The sequence below is a fragment of the Dermacentor silvarum genome, chromosome 5, assembly GCF_013339745.2.
Source record: "Dermacentor silvarum isolate Dsil-2018 chromosome 5, BIME_Dsil_1.4, whole genome shotgun sequence".
Lineage (NCBI taxonomy): Eukaryota > Metazoa > Arthropoda > Arachnida > Ixodida > Ixodidae > Dermacentor > Dermacentor silvarum.
In genome coordinates, this window is record NC_051158.1 from 6,962,027 (window position 1) to 6,982,134 (window position 20,108).

The 20,108-nt window shown below is 43.8% G+C and overlaps 1 protein-coding gene across 1 annotated transcript in view; it reads right to left on the reverse strand.

The window, feature by feature from the left end:
* LOC119452852 (sarcoplasmic reticulum histidine-rich calcium-binding protein-like) overlaps positions 1-20,108 on the reverse strand; it is a 76,286-nt gene that overhangs the window by 12,613 nt on the left and 43,565 nt on the right. The window contains exon 2 of the mRNA XM_037714805.2: positions 11,395-11,556. Coding sequence (XP_037570733.1) covers positions 11,395-11,556 — 162 coding nt within the window. The remainder of the gene's footprint in view (positions 1-11,394; positions 11,557-20,108) is intronic.

The window sequence follows — 20,108 nt, forward strand, 5'->3', positions numbered from 1 at the left end:
GAAAGGTAGGTAGGTTAACCAAGGACGTGTCCGGTTGGCTACATAAGCCAACCGGGCTTACCGGAGCGTAAGAGACGTTCTGAAATGCTGCGTAGCAAGAGTTCTGTGGCCGTGTGGCCTTCGTAACTGCTGAGCGTTAACCTTTTTATCATTAGCATCATCATCATCATCATCATCCTTATCACAATCATCATCATTATCATCATCATCATCATCATCATCATCCTATATTTATGTTCACTGCAGGACGAAGGCCTCTCCCTGCGATCTCCAATTATTCCTGTCTTGCGCTAGCTGATTTCAAGTTGCGCCTGCACATTTCCTATATCCTCATCATCCCGCCTAATTTTCTGCCGTCCTCGACTGCGCTTCCCTTCTCTATAGTTGGTTCACGGTCTCTACAGTTGGTTCTAAACGCCTGCATGGTATAATTAAACAATACGGCGGAATATGACAACGAGTGTGTTCTAATTCACGCTGAGCATTGAAGGCAGTCTACTTAGTATACTATGCCTCCTAAGAGGACAGCTTCGAGCCCAAGTAACGGAACTCAGTCAGAAGACGTCCCTGCAACTTGATGCCATGTCGCGTCGATAAAAAAAAAGAAAAGGGCTAAGAAAATAGCACGTTATCGCTGTAGTCTAAAGCTTTGCGGGCTCGAGCATATGGAAACCACAACGTAGTTTACATTAGGTGGACCCACCGTGGTTGCTTAGTGGCTATGGTTTTGGGCTGCTAAGCACGAGATCGTGGGGTCAAATCACGGCCACGGCGGCCGCATTTCGATGGGGGCGAAATGCGAAAACACCCGTGTGCTTAGATTTAGGCGCACGTTAAAGAAAAGCCCAGGTGGTCCAAATTATTCCGGAGTCCCCTCGGTACGGCGTGCATCATAATCGGATCAAGGTTTTGGCGCGTAAAACCCCATAACTTTGCATTAGGTGCATAAAAACGCATGACTGCGCTTTATTGTGCGCAGATGACCTATTATTTCGCGTTTTCAAGCATTCCCCCAGCCGACACCTTGTTTGAACAGCAAAGTGATCCACACATCATTTTTGACTTCGATGTCTTCAGGAAGCTGTCTCTTTTGTCACCTTATTCACAACTGGAACGACAATTAATAGGGCCGCTGTCCCCTTAGCTGTCTACTTTGCCATCTCTTGTGAGTATTGAAGCGCAGTCATTGTCCAGAACAGAAACACAGCATTATTAGGTGTGGCCAAGTTCACAAAAGCTTCTTTGAAAATGTTGTTGCTCGAAGCGACCGGCAGGCATTGAAAGCAAGAACAGAAGACGGTCAAACATAATCGTCTGCTCGCCTTGCCTGAAACTACAGTCTGTTTCTTTTACAAAATGAAGCTTCTCTGTAGCTGTATCGAACGAACATACTGAAACAGCTAGAGAAATCTGTCGCCGTCGAGGCTTTGGAATTGTTTATAGACCACTAGGAATGTCTCGCTGCAACGCGGCTATCGCTATCACAATTCGCATGTTTTATTAATGCCCCGCTAAGCACCTGTGGCGCCACCATCGTTATGGATAGATGGATCCTAAGATTAAGTAGAGCATGGTGCCAGAGCTAAAAATTATTTACAGAAGTGATAGCGTACACTTTTATTCCAGGAAGGTTGTCTGTATTGCTCATCCAATCGAGCTCACATTTTTTGTCGCATTACTAATTTTTTTTTCTAGTTGGCTGGCAGTGAAAGTAGAGCAAATGTAGTGTGAACACACAAGTCGCGTGAACACATAACATGGTAAAAAGCATGATACACAGGAAGAATGTAAAAATAATGCACCTGTAACTGCCATATGGAATGTTCAATTGCACCATTTGCAAAAAAAAGTACAAAAAACCTTTAAAAAAACGATAATGTAAAAGGAGTGAAGCAATGCAAAAACGAAAGGCAACCATAGGGCCATTTGCAAAAAATAAAAAAATTGATAAATAAATAAGACGATACGATAATAAATTGATCGAATGAAGGCAAGAACGAGAGACAACGCCAAAAGAAGCAAGTAAACGCAGAAAAACTATAGTAGATCACCTCTCTAAAGCAACCCATGTGTAACAGAACAGAAGAAAGTAAAGACAAGCCGATAAATAATTCCTGAAACCTAAGCAAGTCGATCGTAACAACGTTGTGCAATATAAACACCACTGGAGAGACAAGACACGGAACACGAAGTCCTCGGAATGCCGGTGCCGGACATCAATGTTGATGTCAAGCGCTATGACCTTACAGACACGTCGTTTGCTGAAGTTACACAAACTGTGAGAATGACCATAAAGCATGACTGAACAAAGAGCACGAATTGCAGTTCCCGCGACTGCTTAGAAAACGGATCTGCCGAACTTTGCTACGGCCGACGTAAAATTTGTATTACTCCTGCGGACATCTCCGATTGGCTTGGCTCGGCTGCCTCAGGCCGACGTTCGCTTTCACTGACCTTTGAAATCAAGGATAATTAAAATCCGCGATCCCCATTGGCTCCCTTACCGCGAGCTCGTCCAAGAAGCCAACGAGGCACGCAGGATTTCAATGGTTCTTGGTTTCAATGTTAATTAAAACCGCACGTGTGACTGCAAAACCGCACACTTATAGTTCCTATGGTTTGCACAGGTAGCCCCCGACAGCAGGAGTTCTAGTCTGAACACTGCCTCACACTTAATGTCCAAAATATGGCGGCCATGAAGTGTTTCCGGCTCCGCGATCACTTCCGGCGTATACAGCGCGTAAAAAACATAGCCTTCGAGATTGGTTTTTATTACTCAGAGAGAACTGTCATTGGGTCCTGAATATGGACACCACCTATTACCTCGTGTTCCGAAATCTCTCTATGTTTTTGTTTCGAGAAAGTCATAGAGGCCGCAGCAGCCTTGTGGGACAATCGCGAGCTCACAATAAGGCGGATTTAACAGCGTCCAGATTATTACCCAGGGTGCTAAAGGCATCTTGTAAAGAAATAGAGTGATGCCCAGAACATGGCGACCATGACGTGTTTACGCTTCCTCAATCGCTTCCGGCGCTTCCGGTGCACAACAGAATGGCCTTCGAGGAAATTGGCTAGCGTTACTGCGAGGGAGCCGTAGCCGAAGATGCAACAACAGCCGCATAGACCTTAACAAGAGATAAATCAGAGTGGACAAAAAGACAATAAGAACACGGCGCGGTGCGGTATGCTTCCAGGAAATTCAAACGCACTGCACTATCATATCGCCGACAGCATCACTAATCCAGATTGACTTCTTCCTCAATTTGGGCGCGCCTACGCTATGAACGCTGCATGTATTTTAATACACGTTTCCTGAGTTAAAGTATCACTTGTGATCGAGTTAACACCTGCCCTTTGTCGCGCTACGCTTAAGGGAGCACTGAAACGACATTTTCAGCTTGTCATATTCCTTTCGTTAAGGTCCACACCTAAGATGCAGCTAAGATGCTTCAGTGTCCTTATTAATTTAACATAGAACTTGTTTTTACGATCCAGTTACACATTTGGTACCTAGGAGGTGAGTGCGCGTTGGAGTCATCAATCATAATAACTCATAATATGCTGGCCCGCTCCGTTCCTGCAGTCGCTACGGCTACCCCACGCGGGAACGGCTATTTTTTATAAGCAACGACAGCACAGCAAAGCTATCGCTATTGCTGTCTGTGCCATGACGTCAGGACAACGTCACGGTGCCAGCTCCACAGTTTCTAGTAGACCCCCTTTCAGTGTCCAATTAAAGATGCTGATCAGGCACTTTTTTATTTATTTGTTGGTTTATTACGTTCATTTAGTTTATGTATATATATTTGCTGTATAACATCGAAATGAAGTAGTAGCCGAGGTACTCTACATCAATTTCTCAAGAGCTGCCCGCGTATAATACAACGCAACACCACCTTACGAGTGCTTCGTAATCTTTACATTCCCTAAATGTCATCCTTTCACATACACTGTACCGGTGATAGGATCTCTACAGCTTTAAAAATACGCGTCAGCCCTCCGGTAAGCTACAGTAAAGGCGTGCCAAAGCAGCCCAGAATGTCAACCTTGCTTCTCGGAACTTTCCGAAAGTTTACGTCGCACATCCCCGATAGCATCTCTGTTTACATTTTCTATAATCAAACTCACAATGCAATGCCGCCAACGGTCCTAACAATGAAAATGTTTCTGCCAGTGTAAGGTGCGTGTCGGAAATAGGAGACCGCGGAATCAGTGAAGTCGGTATTCTGTTTTGTTTTTCCTCTTATATATATATATATATATATATATATATATATATATATATATATAGTTCCCCGCCTTATGGGATCATCGCATTGTGTTTTATTCAACTTGCGAGTCGGGGACGCCTGAGAATTAAGTTTCCATTGACGGTCGCAGGTGGAGAGCTGCACTCAAATCGGTAGCATTGGAAAAAAAAGAAAAAAAAAACATGGAACGGTGCAACAGAAATGGCCACGTATACCTCTCCAAGTGAAACGCCAATGTGCGCCGCACATCGAATGCACTACACCGTTCCTGGTAAGTCGAATCCACCCGTTCGAATCTTTTCAAAATCCTTTGAAGCGGTTGTACGGTGAACGAACTTGCAAAGAATGCGGGCAGAAATAAAAAAAAAGTACGGAAATTGCCTCCTGACTGTCAGAGCCAATTTTTCAATCCGCTTGTCGGCGCGGAAAGAATTTCCTTCTGTTCGCAAAGTAGGGTTGACTTCCTTCCTTTGTTATTTTCTTCAGCTTTTCTTGAGTTGATTTCTTTTTTTTTATTCCTTCTTTCCTTTCTTTCACGTTCATTCCTCTCTTCTGTGACTTTTTTTCTTATTTTCTGCTATTTAAGTTCTGTTTCCTCCTTCCTTACTTCGCTACTTTACTCATTCACTGATTCATTCATTCCGTCTCTCTTTCTTTATTCGCTTTATTCTTTCTTATTTTGTGCTATTCCTTGTTTATTTCGTTCATTTATTTTTAAATTAATTTTTTCGTTAATTTGGTGCATTTCATCTTCAAATGCTTCATCTATTTTTTTTTCTTCTTTCGTGCGTTCTCTTCTTTCCGAATTCCTTCCTTCTTTCTAAATTCCTATTTTCACTCCTCTCTCAAAATCATAATTCAAACATTCGTTCGAGATAGGATATATATTTATGGCGCAAACTGCTGGCACAGACACTAACCGAAAACATAGGAGTATTGTCTTTGCGCTTTTGTTTTGTGTGTTTGTTCCCGTTCCAGCGAATTAAGCTCATAAACGCAAGCTAGAATGCAAGACCAGCTCGCCCAACTGTCTGTGCTTCTATACAACCACTCCGTCCTAAATTACTTAGATTATATAGTTATTTTCCTTCTTTCCATCTTTTATTATTATTATGTTTTTTGTGAGGCCCTCGTTGCGAGGGCCATGTAGCCGCATAGCTGACGACCGAGCCAGCCGGTGAGAGTGACAAAACGTCACGTTGTTTTCCTCCCTCGTGAAAATCTTCTAGGTCATGACGTCACGATGCAATAACCTACATGGAAACGAAACTGGAGGTGTCTGTAGAAAAGTTGTCAGATTCAATTACGTAATCATAGTAAATATTCGTTGCTGTAAATGAGTACTGCAACGAATATTTACTATGATTAAATTCGTTGTAAATGGCTAGTTTGTACAACTGAAGCAATTTTGACAAAGCTGCGGGACTTACGATTGTCCAATTTTCCTATTAGCAGCAATTAACTGGCGCCTAAACAAACGACGCGCACCCCTGGTGGTTGGCGGATATAACGTAAGTCCGAGCAGGTCACCTCCGAGATTTTTTCAGCCCGCGGAAAGCCGCCAGGCGACGGCTAATCTCTGAGGCAAGCCTAGAATCCACGCTTTCATAGTCCTAACGTCACTTCCGGTAAACGGTAATGGCGCCGTGTTTGTTTGTTTGTTTTTCTTGCCTTTTTTTGGACTTTCGGTATGTAATGCCGACCCATGATACCAACTGTACATTGCTGTAGGGGCACGAGTTCATTCACCTGTGCAGGGTGGGGTTGAGCAAAGCGTAGTGTTCTTCGTTTTCTGCGCCGTATGGAGATGGCGTAGTAGAGGATGATAAATGGCTTGACGATGGCGTCGACGGATATTTGCCGCCGGTGTACAAAGGCACCGACGTAAAAGAAAAAGAGCTCAACCGACTTGCGGCCTGCTTTAGTCGTTGAACGTTAATGATGAGCGAACGCTTTGGAGGCCAGGAAGCGAACCATTTAACTTAGCCGAAGTCTTTTGAGAAAACCAGATCAATTTACTGACCATTTACGACACTGCAGAAGTCGCTAAGACTCCATCAAGGCAAAGTTGTTGTTATGGGGGCCATAACCTATCTAAGTTATCAGTAATATATCTAGAACTTACATAAGGGAAGTTTTTATGAACGCGAATAACTCGATAACAAGTCACCTAAGTCCGACCGTCTGCTTTTGTAACGCCTATAAACCACACGAAGCAATTTAATGTTAACTAAAAGTAACAGTTTCGAGCTTTTCTGTTTTGGAAGGGTTCTCAGACGCGAGTTTCAAAATTGTAGTATGGTACTTTTTGCTAGTCCAGAAATGCTGCTCTAAATTTGCTATTCGATTAAATGTCCTTGCTTTTTCGCCCATAAACAGTTTATTGTGAACTTCTGGACGATTCATATGAAAGGAATGCACTTATCACGCGCTTGATTATCAAGTTTAAAATTTTTCAACACTACCCTTTTATTTCGTACCAGGTTTTCCAGTGAGAGGGTTTCTGCGTTTCGCGTGGATTCCAATGCGGAAATTGAAATTGGATCTCAAAAGAAGCCTTCGCATTAGAAGAAATATCAGCTAATCCTTCGAGTTATTAAAAGCTTTCTGTCTCTCAGTTATCGTTCGAACAAACAAAAACAGTGAGACAGAGGAAGGGGAGCGTCGAGAGGACCAAGCCGTCATGATTAAGGCACTGCTTCGGTGTGACAATCCCTTGTCACTTTCTTCAACTCTCTCCGCCCCCCCCCCCTAATTACAGGATTTAAGGGGAAAAAAGATGTATAGAAAAGTCCTAAGTGCTTATCAAGAGAGAGAGAGAGAGAGAGAAGAAAGGGGAAAGGCAGGGAGTGCTCATCAAAATAGTCATTGCAGCTGGATCCTGCCTCAGTGGTGGTGCAGAGGCCTCAGTGGTTACACCAGCAGTAGTGACAACTTCTAGGACGCTCGAGATCATTTGATGTTGAAATATACTCTTAGCGTGTTTTTTTAGCCTATATCGACGACAGGGCGTTCAGACAAGGTTTTGGAATCCTGAGCTTATGTATTACATATTGCGATCCTGTGCTTATATAGCTTCCATGTTCTGGACTGAACCGCAACCTGCACTGACAGTCGCCAAAGCCCTGCTGTAATTTTAAAGACGACTGAACTGTGCGACCACCGTTAATTGCGTGGTGACTGCTCTTGTGTGTTCTCGGGCATCGCATCCGATCTCTTCCCATTCTATTTACCTTCCCACTTCCCCTTCGCCCAGTGTAGGGTAGCAAATCGGGTGCTACCTGGGCAACCTCCCTGCCTCTCCCTTTCCTTCCCACTTGCTCTCTCTCTCTCTTTCTATCTCTCTCACGGACGCCAAAACGAGTGCCGATGTCGCTGACGAAATAATGAGGCCGCAGCTTCCGAGATCCATGCAATCATGGGAGCCTTGTCGTGAATCTCAGAGGCCATGATGGCAACGTGGCCTCCGAAGTTTTTGCGATCTGTGAGGCCACGGCGGGACGGTGATGATGTTATCGCCGAGTACAAACACGATGACTGCACGGCGTCCTTATGTGTCGCGTGTTACCTTCATGGTTTCACGGCCAATGGCCTTTCTTGGGTTCGTGCCGTTTCTACTAGGCAGCACCAACAAAAAACGAAACAACAGTAAACCGTCGCGAGTGTTAGCCTAGCTTGGCCAATCTTGCATACGTCCGCAAATATTCATGAAAGGGAACGGGAGTATGGCCGTCGCGGTAACGTAAAATTTAACCTCAGTGCGTTTATGGGTTATATAAGATGTGAATTGTTATTATTTTCTGTTCTTCCTATATATTAGACTGGTTATTATTGTAAAGCGTATGTATTACCATTTCCTTGTCTGAAGTATTTGCTTCTGATACGTAGTGATATGCTCTAACCATATTGTATAAACTCAGTACCAATACTTCATCGACTACATTGTTCTATTGGAACGGCAACTAGTCTTTGGCTGTGGGTCCGACCAGTTTCGACAACATTGCATGTTTTACGCCTGTAATATTACAATGAAACATATTAAATTGAATTGGTAAAACCCTACACGCGTAATGCGGCACATGTGGTTTTCGCTCCCACCTGTGGCAAGCTGTCTTTTCGTGCACTTCCGTTTCACCCTTTCACTTGAAACCAATACATTGCAAATCAACCTTGACTTCCCTTATGCTTTCTTTGGTTTCATTGTCTCTTTGTTTCGTATGCTCAGATAACGCGCCCTTCTGCAGCATATCTATTTTTATATTCTGTCGTCACTTGCACAAAAAATACGTTTACGTTGTTCGAAGACTTTAAACGGAGTTTACGTGCTGCAGGTTTGCGCAAAAAGAAGGAATTGTTGTTTCCCTCCCCTGCCTTCTTTCTCATATCGGTGCTGGAAATCCTTCGAAATAAAGAAAAAGGAACGAGACAATATACTTAATGGAGAAAGAAAAAGAAATATGGGCGAATGTCAGGTGCGATATCACTGCACGTTTGCTTCGCTAGGTATAGCCTGAAATCTCCAACCGCGGAAATATGTATTAGCTATCACGTTGTGACTGAATCGGATTCTTTCCGTCGAAAGAAAAAAAAACGAGAAAAAAAAGAAAGAAAGAAAAACTGTCGAATGAAAGGAAGACATCTTTCGGGAATACGACCGGCTGTCGGTTGAGGTCAGGAAGAAGCACTGAACGAATTGAATTACGTTACTTTTCCCCCTACATAGCAGCATTTTATATAGTTCTCTCTTTCTTGTCTTATTTTATTTATTTCTATCTTTTTTTACCTTTCTTTTTTTTTCACTCTCGCTTCAGAATTCGACGAATGAGAGTTCAAATTTTGTCACGTTTCGGATTCTCGTTCCGAAAGACCAGCGAAAAAATCGATACGCTATGCTTTACTGTGCGCCGGCCATGCGCAGTGATGCGAAGAAAATCTCGGCCCTGAAAATAGATGGTTACGTTTCGAACCACGACGTTTTCTTCCGCGTTCATAAAATCCACCCCTTTGTTTATTTTTCTTTCTTTCTCTCTTTCCTTCTTTCCTTCTTTCTTTTTAACTTATTCGTACCCTCTAGCGAAACTGGCTTGTCAAACGAAGCCCTCAAACAGCCGCGCTTGAACCAGAAAGTGCGTTTACCATATACTTTCGATTGGAAAGATACATGATTGAACGCAGGGAACACGTCCGATGTATTTCTGTGCATTTCGCTTACATACGCTGGCGAGCACAGAGATATAGAAAGGGGCTTGTCGGATGACGTTGCACACGGCTCATGGCTCGGCGAAGAAGAACGCACAGGTGTTTCACTTGCGGATGTGCTGACGTCAACGCCGAATGGGGCGTTGTGCAACTCTCGCGCTGTTTTCTATATTTTTTTTTAATTTTTAAATATATAAGCATGAGATTGAGAACGGCGTTCGCAAATGGAACATAAGTTACGACCTAAGTGGTCTATCGGCACTTAAGAGGAAGCTTTATCTCGGAGGCTTCTATCTAAGTACAAAAAAAAGAGAAATCGTTTTTCTCCACAACCACTGCACCAAGTTTGATAAGGTTTGTCGCATTGAAAAGATACAGTTAAAATGTAGTGACTGTTGGTAGCGAAGTTTCGATTTATTTTGTCAATTTTTTATAAAAATTGAGTAACATCGCAAGTTTTCAGAAAACGAAACTATCAAGTTTACAGCTCTGTAACTCCGCAGTGAAAAAAAAAAGATACCAGAAATCTGTAAATTGCGTCTAATATTACATCTAAAGCGGACAAAATTGATGTATTATACATGGCTCTGACACATCGCAATAATGCGTGAGTAGGCCTTTTGCAAAACCCTTGTAAACGATGTAACAATTTCACGTAAGATGTAAATTGACATATAAAATTTGGCCGCTTTGGATGCTCTAATGCATGTAGTCTACAGAACTGCGATATCGGTCCATAGTGCAGAAGTTCGCATTTCTAAACTTCTTGCTTCTGTTTTGTTCAAAGTTACCATTTTTTTGAAAATTTCTTTTAACGCATTCAAGGTCTAAATCGAAATTTCGCTTCAGTCATAGAATTTAACCTTTTCTCTCAAATGCAACAAATTTTATTAACATCGGCAAAGTATTTATCCCGGAAAAGTGTTTCTGTGTTCTACATGCATTTGAATAGGTGGCTTCGGAGTTGGGCCCGAGCTAAAGCTTCCTCTTAAGGACAAATTGCGAGGAAATTTTGATCCACGCAAAATCCTAGTTTCAGACACTGTAGGTGTAGCGAAGGCCTTCGTATCGTTCATTGTTCTTATTTATTGACTCATCTTAAATTATCAATGTTCTCGTTTATTCGCTGTTCATTCATTGCTCGAGCTTCTGCATTTCTATCGATGCCTTTACAGATATGTTATGCGGTTTACGTGTTCCATATGTTTCCCTTCTTACACGTTGTATCAGTGACTCTTCAAATGCGTTAAACGCCATTTCCATTGTCATGTGTAACTAATGGCCACGTAATGAAGATTAGGCTGAAAAGGCAAGCTTCAGCCTTGAGCCAGCGTTGTGACAAGGGGAAAGAAGAGTTGCTCTCCATCAGATATACTTGCTATTCGTCAAGGCCGGCGCCCGTATCGAAAACGTTGACTTGCAGGCTCAGACCTTGCTCGCCCATACTTCATCAATTTGTCTCCATCTTGATATTGCCCCTGTATTCTTACTGCATTATTACATGCTACACTTACCACTTTGTTGGTCGACAAGAAGAAAGCAATTCGAGGAGCTTGATTTTTCGTTAGTTTAGCATAGAAAGAAAACTGACAATGAAGCGAAATAAAGCACAGGGGAAATATAACTGCGTTGTTTAATTGAAATATAAAACTGATAGGAAAAAGGGAAATGAAAGCATACGAAAAGATAAACTTGCCACAGTGGCAAGCCGAAGGCGCATCTTCCGCATTACGCGTGCAGTGCTTGACCAATATTCTCGTATCATATTCCCATTTTATCAGTTGACTGATTTCTCGTTTGTTTCATTATTTTCCCAATTTTACTGCCACCTAGGAGATAGCCTCGATTCTGGCCTTTATGAGTGTATTCAGGTAGTTAACTAATCGTCTACAAATTTCATGCAGACTGGGGCGAAAAATTTCGCAAAACAAGTAAGGCGGCTCACCGTACTCATCCTCGTACTCGTCTTCGTCTTCTTCCTCGTCGTCATCGTCGTCGCTGCTGCTGCTGCTGTCGACGCGAACAGCAGCTGGCCGAGGACTCTCGCTCGAAGAGCCCGACTTGAGGAAGAACCGGCGGTGACGGCCATCCGCGTCGCAGTTGGCGTCTGCACAACGTGAAAGGATCCCCTATGAGACCGCGCACTTTTGCAGCGAGACTGTGTATGGCTAGGTTCCGGCGGATCGCGTCCGCGGACAAAACGACGCGTAGAACAACAATTTTCGGCGTCGAAAACTCACGTCTCGTTCACGTGGTATAAACCAAAATTGGCATGGAAGCGTACGAATGTATGACTAACATGACTGATAGGTCATGACATCAATAACGTCACACGCTCGTCCGTTACGTCACGATTCACGATAATAAAATCGCGTGTGGCGCATACACGCTTTGGGTATGCGGGTATGAGCCAGGGACAAGAAAGAAAGAAGGAAATCACGTGTGTCTCATACCGTGGCCACGCGCCTTGATAGAAACGCTAATGCCTGCTCGCATAGTCCTCCTCTTCATCGCAGTACAGGTGCGGCAATATATATATATATATATATATATATATATATATATATATTCACATACCATCATCTCTACGAGCGTTTAAGGAGTTCTACGATAAAATATTTTCATCTATTGGTGTGAGCAGGCAAAAGTCTCGTCGCGATCTAAAGGGAGTCTGTGAGTTTATGAAATTGCGACCCCATCGTTGCTACAGCGAGGTCGGCGTGTTAAAAAAGTTTGTTTTCCCCAGTATAAACCCACATTTACTTTGTCTTTCTTGTTTTTCTTGTACTTCCATCAAACATTCGCCTCTTTACTTTTCAGACATTTGTGCTGCAATTTTTTTTAATTTTGCTATTTACCATAAGGCTAGTGAGCAAGATACTCATTTCGTGCGCTTTCCACGGTGAACCTTGTCCAATCCCACTTCGGTGTTACCAGCCATACTTAAAGGCGGAACAACAACAACTACAACGCGAATAAAAGTCACTTCGACGTTCTCCGGTTAACTAGTACTGCACCGACTCCGGAAATGTCACGTTCACCTCTCCAAAGGAGAGGATGTTTCAGCACGAAACACACACAGAAAGAAACTGCGAACAATGTAACCGCATGCTGGAGTGTCACAGAACAACTAATGAACATCAAAATAATCATAAAGGACTACTACGCATGGTAATTAGGAAACGAAAATTGTCCCCGGTGAGTCTGGTATTGCACCGACTCCGAAGTTGGCCCGTGCCCTTTGAAGCGCATGTTCGCCGCTGCCGCTGCAGATGGTAGTTTCGCGTTGCTGTGTTCAGGGGGCGTTAGGTGTCTGTGTCACGCTCTTACATCCTGTACGTGAGCGGCTTGGGAAAAGGCAGCTGAAGATAATGAATAAACGAAGTGAGCATTTATTTGAAAGAGCGGCTCATTAGCGTAAGTGGGGAAGCAAATGGCATAGATATAAAGGGAAGAAATGTAATCGCATCGTTAAGTAAAAAAAACGGGGTCACTAAGGTGGGAGGTAAGAAAGGATAAAAGCAGGCCCATGCCGCACTTGATCCCGCACTTGAACACCCAGCATCGTGAAATTGGTTGCGACACATCGTTCTATTCGTGGCAGTGAATAAATAGCGTAGTGCACTTTTATACAGCCATCTGAAAATTTGAAGCATTTGTTTTATGCCAAAGGATGAGGTAGTTGCAGACAAAAGATGGATCGAACGTGGCCTCGATGTCTTTTACAGTGAAGATCGACTGCCACAAACGGAGCGACTTGCGTAGGATTACGATGTTGAGCCGGATATATCGAAGGCTATGTTCTGATTTGCGCTACCACCTCTTTTGAGTCGAAGCCCGACACTCATAGGGCGCCCCTTTTTTTTTCAAATAAACTACAATGATGAAATACAGTGTACTTGCTATACTGAATAATGCAGCTTTGTGTGCAAGGAGTACGCAGTGGAATCTCGTTGATACAATTCTGCATAATACGTTTTTCTGGTTATTACTTTTGCTTCTTATATGCCATTTCTTGCATACGATTATGTTCGGAGGATAAGTTTTATTTTCCGGTTCCATCGAAGATCGTATCAACGAGATTTCACTGTAAAAAATTACCTAATTATTTACATACACGAGAAAGACAAAAACGAGAAAGGTGGCCTGTTCTGCAACCCAGTTTTGAAGGGGTGTTCCTATCATCATTATCATCAGCATCATCATCGTCGTCGTCGTCGTCGTCGTCGTCGTCGTCGTCAACATCGTCATGTTTATCATCATAAACTTTGACACAACTGATATCGCAGTAAACATAGGTGTACCATCTGTTTGTTTGTTATTATAGAAATCCAGGTACAGTCGCCAAACTTCGAAAGACCCAAAGAAAAAAAACAAAAAAAAACAAAACAAAGAAACCGTTGCGAACCAGGAACAGTGCGAATACGGACTGAGGCGTATCCATGGAGTGCAAATCCTTCTTTCCAAGCTGACCGTCGAAAAGCGCTATCCAAAGCCGAAGCCAAGTAGGTTAAGAAAGGAAGCAACCCGTATGTCACAGCTCGGTGCATGTGTTTATAGATGCTGTCACCCTGAGCACCGTACAGGGTTGGTGTAGCCTACGATGAATGTTTATGCCGCGAACAATGCGGCGGAAAAAAAAGTCATGATAACCTGGCTCGATTTTGGTGGCATTCTATTGACTTTCTCCTCGCTTGCAGCATCTGTCAGAGTTGGTTTTTTATACACCTCATGGGAATTTCACTTGCGGTGATATGCGGTGAAATCTACAAGTCCGATCGATTGGCTTCTTTTTTACTCGTTTCTCCTTTGTTTTCTTTCGTAATTTATAGAGGTCGCTGTATGTCAAACACCGTCTTCGGAATAAGGAGGAAAGTTCATGAATATATTCGTTCATTGGTGCAGGCAAGTACGCAATACCTTCAGCTTCAGTGCTGGATGGCCTAGGGGGTAAAGGCGAAGACGACGCCGGCGCCACCTCGTAAAGTAATGCTGCTCCATCTTTTCAACCAAACTTTTTTTTCTGCTGATGCAGTCTTGACGATTACGTCGTGCGCTTAGTTTTCATGACCTATTGTTAGGTTTTACTTCGCATCCGTAACGCAGTGAACACGTCGGTGATATATACTGTCAGAAAAGAACGTCCTTGCAGCGTGTTTATAAAGTGCGTATGGTAATGGCTGGTAGTGAAAACGTTGGGGCCCGGATTATTTCTGCGGAATTCCACAAGGTTGAGCTGCATTCATGAATTGATTAGGGCTGGATTTCTTAGGGCAAAATGCTGCAGGCAGAAGGTAGATGACCCTCGCCGCTGGTCACTTGCACCAGCCAGGAATATCACTGAGCATGATTGTATCATCATCACTATAATAATAATAATAATAATAATAATAATAATAATAATAATAATAATAATAATAATAATAATAATAATAATAATAATAATAATAATAATAATAATAATAATAATAATAATTATTATTATTATTATTATTATTATTATTATTATTATCATCATCATCAGAAGCAGCACTTTATTTTATTTCCACCACAGGACGAGCGCCTCTTCCCGTGATATTCGTGCTGACGGCATCTTATGCCTACAAATGTTTCTAGGTTCATCACACGAACTGGTTCTACAGATGCCACCACTAGCCCGGAGCATGTTTCACTTTACAAAACCACTCAGGAGTGCCCCCCCCCTCCCCTCCATACCACAACCCATCTCAAGATCAGTGGCAAGCCACGCTGCCCAACTTTAACCTGCATGACCAGCAACAGCTTATATTTGAAGGAATGAGTACCACGCCAACGTAGTTCTATAGTTATCCGGCGTTCACCCTCACGAGCTATAGCGTCCATCATTCGTCTAACGACGCGCAGGCAACAGCAGTCACGCTTCTCGAGCCGAGGATAAGGTGTGCCGGGCAACGGTGGCTGCTACAAGCTTACCTGATCGTGTGCTACTAGCTCACCTGAGCATTAGCGAGGCCACGTCGGCCGTGCCGGATGACTGCACATTATTCTTACGCCATTACACAAGATATCCCAGCACAACGTGTTACTTTTTATTGCGAAAACAATTTTATGGACACTTCAACCGGATTTCTGCCGTCGCCGCCGCCGTCAGGTTCTGTATAGATAAAATCTTCGCCGCGCGCCGTATGCCCGAGCGGAAGCGTGAGGGGAGGCGCGCTATCACGGAGAGCAAACGCACTCAATCTCCCGCGCGCAAGCAAGGAAGCGGGAAGCCAGCGCCGGAGGATGCAACCGCGCTCGTCGCTCGCCCGCACCGTCTCCTATCTCCACACGGCTCTGACCTTTCTATGCGCTGTGCATTCGCCGCTCAGTTTCCGTTGAAGCGACAGACCGCACGTACCTTCGCCCGCTGCGGCGTATGCGCTTGCTGCCAGCGTTTTGACAGTCGTTGTCTGCAGTCATTCAGTGTGATCTATTCATGTTTGTTTATGCGCACTCACACCACGCTTGTTCATTCAGTTAGTAATAGTCGGACCACATTTTCCAACGCACGCTACACATGCAATGCTGCCCGGATCGGCAGTGCAGCGCTACAGGTGTGTCCCTTCGCACGCGCTACCCAGGGGAAGCGCTTCTCATCAACACCACCGTTTCACACGCGCCTTCTCGTGGTCATCGAGTCTCCCTTCATGTCGGTCTACTTACGCCGCAGCACACCTGCGCACTGAATCAGCTCATGTTTACTACAATTCATATTGCTACCAAAGCCGCTCACCTTACTTCGTATGACATTGCTGTGTTGCTATCGCATTCATTGCTTCGCCCTTAGGGCGAAACTGTGACAATTTTTTAGGCTCCTTTTTAGGCTCCCGTAGTTTGCTTTAATGGAATCCGTAATGACTTAGGCTGCGACAAAAGGTGTAGCTCCTGCAGTTAAGGCCTCTCACCATCTCCGCTTTCGTTTTGCAGTAGTAGTTTCGCAGACGCTTTCGCGGTATATAAGCGCGGCTGCATGCCAAGTTAATCCGTCTGTCCCGTTACGGGCAACGAAACATGCGTTCGCAGGCACACGTTATGCGACGAACATGCTCTGCATGCGTCGGAATACCACAGAAAACTCAATTTCACTTGTAGCAGAGAGCGCGGGGCAAAAAAAGAGGAGGCTTAAGCTTCGCCTTTAAAAGAGGAACGCGATAGCGTTATCTAGCCCCGTTCGCATCGCATTTTTCTTTATGAGTAGGCTTCACTGCAAAACTGAATGTGGCAAAGCCAGCTTACAAAAACCAAGCTTACACCGTTTCCTTTAATGTCGGCTTCACCTCTAAACACAAGTGCATTGCTGAACATACATTGTTTTCAGGGGTAATATAAGCCATCTTATAACAAAATGTGAACGTCCTAGAACCTTTTTCTTTAATTATGATTTTATTCATTTTTTGCTGTTGCCCCTAGGCAGGCTTTAGGCATTAGGCAGGCTAAGTTCCAGTTTGACCTTGGTTGAGCTTGGAGGTCGGATTTACGGAATCAGGCGTTTTCTGGGTTTGTACCTGGAGTAGTAGAGCTATCGCTCTACAAACATCTCAAGCGCGTCCTGAGCTTTCTCGCTCGTCTATCCTTCACGATGGTGGCGGGAATCCAACGTGCGCGCAGGGTGGTCGGCATTGTGCAGAAGTCTTATAGCTTCAGCCGCAGTGCGTCTTTCATCGAAGCAAAATGTATATCGGCACAGGGCAACGTAGCGAGCGAGGGTGCCTGGCTGAGTGAAAAGCCTCTCGAAAGCCTTCCTGCTTTCGTTCTTGTTTGCTTTGTTTTTCTTCTTGCCGAAATTGCATTCGTGAAACCTCGTCGCTGAAAATTCAGGGCCTGGCGGTGATGCTGCCGTCGCTTCCGCCCATTCATCTTTTTGAGGGTGCGGGTGTGCGGACAGTGCGAGGAAAAAATCATCGCTCACTTTTATCGGCGCGAAAACACCTGTGCCATCTTTCTTTTTTTTCTTTCAGGCGGTTAGAATAGACGATCGCATTCTCCTGCGAATATCTCTCTCTATATATATGTATTTTTTGTCATATAAACCCGCTTCACTTTCAAATATGCTGTATAACCTATTGGCACAGTGCTTTCCACTGCATACGTTTCCGGTTTTTTTTTTTCCTCATCTCGTCTTGTTTATTTTTTCTTTCTTTTCCGCATATCAGGCGATTTAAGGCTTTAATTCCTAGTCTTTTAAAAAACTTGACGCCTGACACTTCTCCGCAGTACCTTCTTTCTGCTTCATTTCCCATTTTCTAAGGCTTCTTTTGCAATTCCTTTACTGGTTTCTAAAGCGCTTCGAATGACAATGTGATAAATGCAACCTGTCCGGCCGCCTTGGCAGGAGAAAAAAAAAACAAAGAAACATCTCATCCCTTAAACGTCGAGACGAAAGACCACAAGCCTCTTTTATCGCAGTACCACACACGCAACTCTATTTTGCCCGTATATTTGGTCGACTCAATGTGACGGAACCATTTAAAGTATACGTCCGTCTTCGGGTCTGATAAAGCAAGATGGGGCATTAAAGTTCGCTCGATAACCGTAAAGGAGGGTGGCGGTGAGGTATACACGGAGACCTAATCCTTCATTGAGAGTTCGCAAATCGAAAGTTCTCAGCGCTTGTCGTCCATGCAGTGACAGACGTCGTTCTCAATTGAGATCGCCCACCCTCTTCTTTTTTTTTCTTTCGTTACAGGGCACCTAAAGCCGGACGTCAAATACACAGCTTCATTTTGCGGTCTTGGCGACGTCGTTAAGAAGTCGAGATGGACTACGTTCGCGTACGCCGTCAAGACACTGCTCAGGCGAGTGGCGACGTTTTAAAAGCGCTCCTTTTCGCTCCAGTGAGTCTCTAATCGTACGCAGCGATGTAATTTGCAACCTTCAAAACGCTGGCGCAATCATTCATTACTTCGTGGAGCTCGCGCGACGTTGCACAATGGCGAAAGAAGATATACACAGGCTTCAGATAAAAGCCACGGTTGGCTAAATTAATCGTTTCACTTTGTCTCGAAGAATGATGTCAGTGACCTGCGTACAGCGCCCTTTCTATGCAAAAAAAAAACATTCACGAACTCTCTCGAACCCATACTGTTAGTCAAATTTTTTTCTTTAAACATGTAAATCGGTTATGCCTTGCGCATTGTACTTCTGCAGAAAAAAAGAAAAGCAATTGTAGTGATTCTTTAGAACATTCTACTTTCACCTGAAAACTTTGCACTCGTTGTCGTAAACTGCTATGCACTGGGCACAGGTGCACAAAGCACTTAATACGGCACACTCTCTTTTTTGCTTTTCTTCTGAAGCCTACAAGTCATTCCACGCTTGCGAAATTGCTCTGAAGCTTTCAATTCTAATGGAATATGTGACAGCTATTAAAGTCTCTAAATTGCGGTGTCACATGCAGTTGGGAACTCGCAGAAGGGTCACGGCGATAATTTAAAGGAATCGGCCTGTCGCCGATTCGAACTGCATGAAACGCGAATGCGAAGAGAGCCATTCTTAGTGTAACGGTGTCTTCAGTGGATTGCACCCAAGCAGCGGATTCAGCGGGGCGATTTGGGGTCCCCATCAGAGAAAAGGGATACGTATCAATTTGGAAGTCAATAGCTGCTGAGAAATTTCCTGAGAACCCTGAATCAGGATTCGGAGGAACATTTGCATTTAGAGCTTCAATTTTCGAACATAGGAACTGAGAAATCGTTTAGCTTGACAACTGAAAAGCCGATTTCAAAATAATTGGTAGCACTTACAAGAGGACGTTAAAAGCGACCGGCACATTGACGAACATTCTTAATTCTGTCTTCAATTTGCTTACAAATGTTTTCAAACTTTAAATATGAAAAGGAGGCATAAAATTTTGGACATGTAACTCCGCGAAGAAAACATATGTCCCAATTTTGTCACTCCACCTAAAATAGCGTATAAGGCCGGCTAAAGTTATTTACAACGCCAGGCTCTGAGGTGTGCCGCTAGTTCTGAAACAGGATTTTTCTTTTTGCAAGACTGGTGTAAAGTCGTGTCACACAAGCATGCAACTGTAACTTAAAAAGTCGCCTTTGTCCGTTTTCGGCACCCCGAGAGCTGTAACCTACAAATTACGATATCCCATTTGGACTAGAAGTTACGGAACTTGATCACCTAGAGCCCAACTTAATTTAAGTTTACGGATTGTCTGCAACACGGTCAACAATATGATCCTCTGAACAAAAAATTTGCTAGTAACCGCAGGTAAAAATTTACCTTCACAAATGCAACAATTTTCATTTTCAATCTAATTGGCTGAGCGGTGGTTTAATGAGGGTGTATCCGCAGTTTTCCTGTATTTGAATATGGGAATTAGAGTTGGTCCGGCGTCCTATTAAGAGTTTCTATCTTTTATCCGAGCTTACTTCATCTGCAACGAAGTTGGCGTGGCTCAATATACCATCGCAGTACGTCGCATGGGACGAGGGACGGGTAAACAAAATGGCCTGCCATTATTATTGCCAGCATTTCTTTTTTAACGCTTTCTGCCCAGTACCTTCCTGTCAACCATACTGTGGGGGTATAAACACTCTATGGAGTATCTGATGTGATTTTCCGGATAAGATGCAACCGTGAAGATCAGCTAGTCTGAGTGTACAGCTATGTGCAGAGGCACGGCCG